Source organism: Buceros rhinoceros, unplaced genomic scaffold (genome assembly GCF_000710305.1).
Source record: "Buceros rhinoceros silvestris isolate BGI_N320 unplaced genomic scaffold, ASM71030v1 scaffold28932, whole genome shotgun sequence".
Lineage (NCBI taxonomy): Eukaryota > Metazoa > Chordata > Aves > Bucerotiformes > Bucerotidae > Buceros > Buceros rhinoceros.
In genome coordinates this window covers 1-8,320 of record NW_010399978.1, presented here as the reverse complement: position 1 = coordinate 8,320, position 8,320 = coordinate 1, and the positions used below count along the sequence as shown (strand labels likewise).

Sequence of the window (8,320 nt, the reverse complement as noted above, 5' to 3'; positions counted from 1 at the left end):
CGGGCAGACCTGCGTGCATGCTGTCAGTGCTGCAAGGGGGGGTCAGGAAGCTGGGGAGGGGCTCTTCAGCAGGGGCTGTGGGACAGGACAAGGGGTGATGGTTCCACTGCCAGAGGGAGAGTCAGAGCAGAGCGAAGGGAGAGATTGTTGCTGCTGAGGGTGGGGAGAGCCTGGCCCAGGCTGCCCCGAGAGGTGGGAGCAGCCCCATCCCCGGCCCCATCCCAGGTCATTTGGCCCTTGGGGCTCTGAGCCCCCTGCTCTGGGGGCAGGTGTCCCTGCGCTGGGGGCAGATGTCCCTGCTCCCTGCAGGGGCTGGACTGGGGGAGCTCTGAAGGTCCCTCAACCCAAACCAGTCCTTGAATCTCCAATTTTGGAAAGCAGGTGGTAGGTCTTCAAACACTTTGTGGTCACCTGTATCACTTAGCCCAGATAAACGAGAAGATGGAGGGTCCAAACACAGAAGCCCCTTCGGTATCTGGTGATGAGCTCACAGGGACACTCTGGACCCTGGCTTCATTTATTCAGTCAAAATTAAATCCCTGAACTTTTCCCCACCCATGTCAGTGAGCACACCCTGCCCATTCCATAAACGACTCCGAAGTGGTGGGTCATTAAACAATCCTGACCCAACGGTGGGGAGAATCTGGCATGGAAAGTGTCCAAACCTGGCTGCTGCTTCAGACATCCAAATTACAGGAGAGTTAACTAAAACATTGGTTTACAACAAAGAAAATCTGTTCTGAGTAGTTAACAACGAGGCTTTATACGTGGTGGTCTGGATATGTCATAATAGCGGGGGGAAGAAAGAATGTTAATTATTTAAATTTCCTTTCTACAGTAATGAGCTGCACTTCTCCAAAGCTGTATTTGCCACAGTCATTAAAAAAGGTGCTTGACAAAACACAACCATCAAACCAAGAGCCCCTGTAAATTCTTCTGGCTCTTCCTGGGTGTCAGGTAGGAGTTTGCTTTCCAGTGGTGGGAGCTCTGGCACAGCCTTCCCAGTCACCATCCACCTTCATCAACCGTTCTCATCCAGTTAAAGTAATGAGCATTCAACCTTCTAGCAATGACTTTGGGGGTTCTATTTTTAACACCGGCTTTTTCGTGTTTACCGCCTTCCCTCCACACATGTCGCTCTCTCCATCCCACCCCAACAGTCAGGGAGGCAGATGGAAAGCCCAGCCCCTGGTGAAGGTGCCAGGGCTCCTCAGCCATGCTGGACCAGTTGCCCAATGGCTGGCACGTCTCCAGCTGCCATTAACTGGCATGAGGGACGCTTTGTGTGGGGAGAGTCACGGACAAAGGCGGCTTTACGGCGCGCAACGTTTAACCAGTTAGTCTGAAGGGACAAGCAGTTTCTCCAGGCAAGAAAATTACAGAGCTCATTTCAGCATCTCTAAATAACGAATGAACAATGGAGCGATAGAGGATGCTATTAGTTATGCACACAAATCTCTCTCACACACACATCCCACGCATCTGGAGGAAAAGCCACCCCACCAAACGCCTATCTGGCAGAAAACAAGCTTTCCCTCCATAAGGAGGGTAAATAGGATGACAGGCGTTTGGGGAAAAAAAGATAAGCAAGGCAGAAAGACTTTCAATCTTCTGGAGCCACACCAGCGGTTCCTTAGGCCACACCAGTGTTCACCTCATTTTGTTCAGTTTTGGAGAAGAATGGACAATTTTCACTGCTGGCTTCAGACTGGCTAAGCCAGGCAGCACGAGCCCCGAGCCAGGAGAGCTGGCTGCGCAAAACATCCGCGAGCTGTGACCAAGGGAGGGGACGGGGCTGTGACCGCGGCTGGGACGGGGAGCGTCCTGCGCAGACCTAAGGGACAGATGGTGTACGGCTGCGTCCGTTGGGAAGGGAAATCCATGAATGGCACAAGCAAGGGGGAATTTTAGCCTTCAGATGGCGAGGTGGGGAGACAGGCAGCAAGCAAACAAGCTGCATTTATTTTCTCGCATAGAATTCTCCATTTCATCTTATTTTAGGTGAATTGGGAGTAAAACATCACTTGACATTAACAAAGGTATGCAATATGGTTTGCTTTCTTCCTCCTCAAGTTTACTGATAGGCTTTTCTGGCACTGATAACTCTCCTCCCTTCAACAGCAGCTCTGCAGCAAAGACCGCAGGCAAGACAGCTCCAGATTTGGGCATAAAGTCATATGACAGGGTTCTAAGAGCAACTCTTTCTCATCAATGTTAAGGGTCAATAAGGGTCAATGCAATGTTAATTGCACCCAAAACTGTAAAGCACAAGTCACCGAAATCTATGGGATTTTACTAGACACACGCATTTTCCCAGCATGGGTTTCTTATTCAACTTACAGATCCATACGTGGTAGATTCTCTTCACCAGAGACTGATAATCAATGGGAATTTCATCAGCAAAGTTCTGGTAGAAACATGGTTTGAGAGGGATGAACTTGGGGAGCGGTGGAAAGTTGTTCACCCTTTCTAGAACGCAGAAGAACACAGACATTAGCCGAGAGCAGAAACCATCTCACAGGGCTGAGCAAGTGTAATGCCCTCCACCCCTTCCCAACAGCCACCCGTAGAGCCCTGCGCCAAGGGGACCCACAAACCATCACCAGCACTGGCCATTCTCCTTACTGCAGCTCCGTCACCCCCCCCAGACACCAAACATCCTGCTCTCCTTCCTCAGCAGTGGATTGACATCTAAACTGGCTCATGAAAGGCTTGGAGCGAGGAACAGGAGTGAGCCAGTACTCGACACGTGGATTTGATACGGTTACACATCAGTGTAAAGGTGCTGCAAGACAAAATCCTTACAATAAGCTCCAGGATGAGGCTCCTCAGGAAGCGGGGAGAGACCAGCAACGTCTGGGGGAAACAGGCTGCACTGAGGGGTTAGTTACAGCCTCTCGGAGAACCAGACGCGGAGGAAATGCTGGTGATTGTCCAGATGAACAGATTCACCTTCAGCCACGAGCTCGGAGCACGTGGGCTTGCACGGACGAGGGTGCAGGACCTGCTGTAGCTACACCCCTGTGACAGTAAGGAAGCAGCTCTCCAACTGGGTATCACCCAGTTCAGGGAAGGCAAGTCACATGTCAGGGATGATTCTTGTTGTGACAAGACTCCTGAATGTGTCATTTTTTCTTTAAAAGTCACATTTCTCCTGTAAGGTTAAGCCCCAGGAGAAGAAAAGAAAAAGCATGCTGATACAATAAATCTGACAAGAGCGACACGGTGAAGAACGCCCCGCCTGGGGAAGACACGGCGGTTTAAAATCAAGGAATTAGGTGCCTGAACACTCTGCACTGCAGCTGCCATCAGCTTCCAGATTTGTCTCCGCGGATGTGTGCGCCGGGGTGCACGTCTCCACACATTCGGTTGGGAAGGTTTGCCCTGGCCCTTCCAGTGCTGCTTCCAGTTGGATTCCAGGGCACTGTGACTAATTGTCTGCTTCAGCCCCAGTAAGCAGAATTAAAAACAACCAGAGGAAGAGATGAAGAATGTCCTGGGAAAACCTCCAAGTGGCTCAGAAGACGTGAGGAACTGTCTGAACGAGGACTGTCAGCCCAAGAGCTCCCCTTCTCTGGCCACAATCTCTGTGCAAGAAGACATTTTGCAGGAGCAGCCTCACGGGAAGGCTGGCAGGGAAGAGCCCAAAGCTCTCAGCCACGCTTTGCGAAAGAAAAGGCTTTACCTCATCCAAAGGAAAGGCACATTCTCACACTGAAAACAGGGTGAGGATAAGGCCCACTGTGAGCACATCAGAATTAAACATGGAATAAGTCTGCAGTCACCAGCCCAACTCGACTGTTCAGTGGACTTCTCCTTATAAAACCAAACATTAACTCTTCTGCCCCTCCTCACCCATCTCCAATTTAATCCAGAACCCTCTAAAGCTGGTAGGAGTTACTGGTTAACACCTACTGCTGACCCCACCACCAGCAGCGCTCCTTTCAAAGTCCACAGGAATTCAGAGCTCTCAGCACTGGTTTCTGTTTGCTACAGACGATGCAGGGGTGTCTCAGCAGCCTCGAAAGGCCCTATCAGTGCTGGACCGAAGGAAGGGAAAGGGGCACAGCTTTGAGAGCTAAAGGGCAGCTCTCTGGGGAAGCCAATAAGACCAATCACAATAAAAGCAGATTCTCTAACAACCTTTTTTTGGTTGTTGTTCTGTCCCTTTTCAACAGCTGAAGCTGCAGCCTGTCACTTTGGTTCTGCCCTCCTCCATTTCCTCTCCCTACAGCACAGCTCTGTCCCGGCAGCAGAGCTGCCGCCAGCCTCTAGCGCTGAAGTCCCTGAATGGTGGGGCCAAACGCGGTCTGCTGGGCACCGACCTCCACAGCTTCACATTTTTCAAGCTCAAAATGCTCCAAATGCTGCCATGATGGTTTGCTCAGTACACAGAGATGGGGATCACACCACTGCTGCTGCCGCCCAGCCTGACAGCCCCCTTCTCCCACCCAGAGACTCTGCAGCATCCAACTGTTCTGGGTCACTTCCAAGAACAGACAAAAGGGATCAAATGAAAACACGCCCTTTGCTGTCTGCCTGCAGCTCGGAACATCAGGACTGACATGGAGATCAGCCAGCACGACCCGTGCTTTCAAATCCAAACTGCGCGACCAGTGAACAGCAGCCGGGTGGAAGCCCTGGACTTTCTCCAATCTTAAAAGAGTTGGGAGGAATTTTGTAACTGATTTCACTGCACGTGAAGTTAAGATGCATTAATCTGGAAAGCTGTTCAGCCTCTGTCAGGACGGGATTCTTCTCATGGATTTTTTTTTGTGACTAAATTCCATCCTCATAAAACTTTCAGACAAGTCTCGCCGGAGCCTTTACCACTGGAACAGCGACAGCCAAACTTGATGAATCTACAGCAGATACAGCATCAAAGTGAACGCGACCAAGGCAAGGAAAGAGAAGGAGCTGAGGAGCTTTGGGAAGGGACATGTTGTGTCACAGCCATCAAGGCACAGTGATGAGGAACAGCCCCTGAACCTTTTCTCCCTACATTGCAAGCTTTGAGGAGCTCTTACCTGCCATTTCTGTCAGGAGCGTTCCCTGGTGAAGGTTCAAACAAGCAGCAGCGGGTCTGTTGGAGAGAACCAGGGCAGCACGTGTCACTAACCAGCACCCACAAACCTCCTCGAACCAGCAGTATCTCAGCATGGGGTGTGACAGACTGCGCGCCTGGGCATCCCACTACACACCACTCCCCTCCAACTGCCCCGAGTCGGCATGCTGGAACCTTCCAGACCAGACCATGGCTTTGCCTTGGTCATACGAAGGAAGCACCTTGTTCAGCACAACTCCACTGTCAACTGCTTTTAGGGCTTGTACGATTCACAGTGAACAACCGTGCCCTCAGCAGTACCCGGCAAAGGCTGCAGCTGCACAGGAACCCTCCCAGAACACGTGCACTGGACCTTCCAGCTGCAGCCAGCCAACGAGCTGGGGCAGACTGGTCTGGGCAGGACCCAGCAAAGAAGAGAAATTTGTACGAGCTCACCAGACTTAATGGCTCATTTAGGTGCCGAGATGATTTGTTGGCTCCTGGCTCTCTGTGGACCCACCCAACTGCTGAAGCAAACAGAGAATCACTGTTAGCTGGGAAGGAAACCGCTGTTAGAAGAAGTCTGCTGGTACACAACCCCCCACAGCCCTCATTATCGTAATAGTTCTGCACAACCCTTCGTAAAACGCAGACTCATCCTTCCTGTTACCACCACTGAACACGAGCGTGAGCGGGAATAATCAAACCCTGCGGAGCTCACTCAGCGTCAGCCGCGCTGATAAGGGCAGAGCTGATCATCGCATGGATGAAACCACAGCGAGGCCTGTGCTGAGCTTTGATTCCACTCCCTCCTCGTTACCACCATGTGCCCCTACCTGCAAATTCCAGGGTGGAAACACAGAAAATCCCAGAACAACCCTCAAACCAGCACCGTGGGGGCTGACAAGAGTTACCAAGAGCGATAGATCTCTGGATGAAAAACTGCCCCTACAAAACCCCAGCAAACACCACAGGCTGCTGCCAGCACCGAGGTCAGAAGAGCTGCGCTGTGCCCAGAGCCCTCGGGGTTTACAGCAGCTCCTTCCCTGCTCTGCACCCCTGGGCGGTTTCCTTGTCCCGCGTAAGGAAACAGATTCACAGAAAAACACAGATAAAAAGGGACATAAACAAGTATCATTAGGCCACATGCCAATTTGTGTGACACCCACTGGCGTAACCGAGCTTCCTGTTCACCGGAACCTTTTCACTTTACTTGGGAATAGACAAAACCCACTATTCTGCTGCTGCGGCACGTTTCTTCATCTACAACCCGCTGTTTGCGGAGGGTGGGAAGAACCACAGAGGCTACAGAAACCGCGGTGCGGAGGGAACTTCCCTTCTCCACTGTGCTCCTCTGCGGGCGATGAATAGCTCCAAAGTTTACAGTCCACGCACATGACTCACAGGAGCCGCTGGAGACAGCCGGAGCTTTTCTTGCCCAGCGTTTCCGAGACACAAACGCCCTGTGTGGTTGGAAGCGACAGCGCTTCCCTTTCCAAACCACGCGGGTGGGACTGTGTTTCCAGGTGGACAACAACGGGGCTCCTTTGAATGTGACTCTGGAGTGACACATCTCACCATCTCAGACTGGGGGAGATTTCGTGACGGAATCCCTGTGGTGATCTGCTTCAGGCACACTGTGTGTCTGCAGATGTGTCACTGCTCAGGCCCCTGGTTTATTCTGCCTCTGTTACGGCAAACAGTTTAAAGAGCTTCGGTTATTTTCAGCACTGCTTTCTCCAGAGAGGAGGGCAGAAGGGAAATCAGTGAAAAACAGGCCAAAAGCTGTGCTGGACTCACTCGTGCTTCGCCCTAAACCCACCTGCTGAGCTGGTGCAAGCCCCCCAAGAGCAGATTCGAGGACACCAGCTCCTCTCACACCATCTCCAGATGTCCCAGGCAAACCCAGAGGAGACAAACCCAACATCCTGAGCCTCCACCCAGCTGGATTCACCAGCTTGTCAAGCCTTGCTGCAGGGGATTCTCTGTACCACTTTTATATTTCCATTCCGCTGTGATGTCTGTAGCAAGGTGAAGAGCTTCCACGCTGAGCTGTACTCGAGGGATTAATCCAGAGCACTTTGCCGAAAGTAAACTGAGGGGCAAGATCCAGCAACAGCAGCAGAACTTGCCAACACTCCCTCGTACGACAATGATTTAACGTCGAGGGCACAGGTGGAATGAGAAGACCTGGGCGCAACGCACGTGTCCTGGAAGTGGTTCAAGCTCACCCCTCCGGCGAGGGCTGTCACCAGGGACCAGGCTTTCGGAGCCACTTCATGCTGCCAGCTGCAAACCCCAGGCATTCCAGAAGAGCAAACGGCCTAAAAGCAAGGGCACGCCGCAGGGATCTGGGAGACTTCGATCTGAAGCCATCAGGCTCGGTGGGGAACCATCACAGCCTCCAGTGCTCCTGAGACTAGCAAATGTCTTGCTCACGTGCCTCTCTGGTCACACTTAAAAAGGGTGAGGAAACTGCTGATGGCAGCACTGCTGCCGAGAAAACACCCAGGGAGCAAAGACAGCCACGACAACTCCCCTCCCACGCTGGTCCGATATCGGAGCCTCCTGGGGACTCCTGGCTGTACGGGGCAGTTTGCTCCCTGTCTCACTCCCATCCTGGGGCTGGTGAGAAAGCACAAGTGGGAGTAATTCCCCCAGGACCCTACCAGCCTGCTGACACAGCCACATCTACAGCCTCAGCAGATGGGCAGAAGCCTTAACTCAGGTACTTTGGAATCCGCAGCAGACAAATACTGCCTTGGTATGACCGCTTCCAGAGGGAACGCTCAGCTCCAGAGCTCCGCTCCAGAGTTTCCAGAGGGAATGCTCAGCCGCTCGGGGCGGAACCGCAGAAGGCTCAAGAGGAAGACAGAACGCACAGAAACACACGTGGTCAGGGCACGAGCCTTTTCCACCGCTCCTCACCTACTTGGACTGGCCTCACAGAGAAGACCTGGGCTGCAGACAGGGACAACAAGAGTAGCTGGCCCAGAAAGCAGCTAATCCAACCACCAATTACCTGCTTAATTTCTAAACTCGTTGCTTGCTTCATCACAGGTTCAGATACGAGTTTCTTGAGCAAGCTCACAAAAAAACTAACACCAGAGAGGGGAAATAAAATTACCACGTCCACGTGCTGTCTCTCATCAAGGGCAGCTCGTGAAAGAGCTGGTACTCAAACTACGCAGGTCAAAAAGCTTCGCCCTCGCTCCGCAGAGTCCCTGAGCGTCCGCGACAGGACTCTCCCCCGCAGGACGGTGCTCTGGCTGCCCC

At 52.4% G+C, this 8,320-nt stretch overlaps 1 protein-coding gene across 1 annotated transcript in view; it reads right to left on the bottom strand.

Moving 5' to 3' along the window:
- SCAMP4 (secretory carrier membrane protein 4) overlaps window positions 1-2,469 on the bottom strand; it is a gene marked incomplete at its 5' end in the record, with an annotated part of 8,987 nt that extends 6,518 nt beyond the window's left edge. Inside the window, one exon of the mRNA XM_010131692.1 lies at window positions 2,341-2,469. Coding sequence (XP_010129994.1) covers window positions 2,341-2,469 — 129 coding nt within the window. The remainder of the gene's footprint in view (window positions 1-2,340) is intronic.
- Between the last annotated feature and the right edge of the window lie 5,851 nt (window positions 2,470-8,320).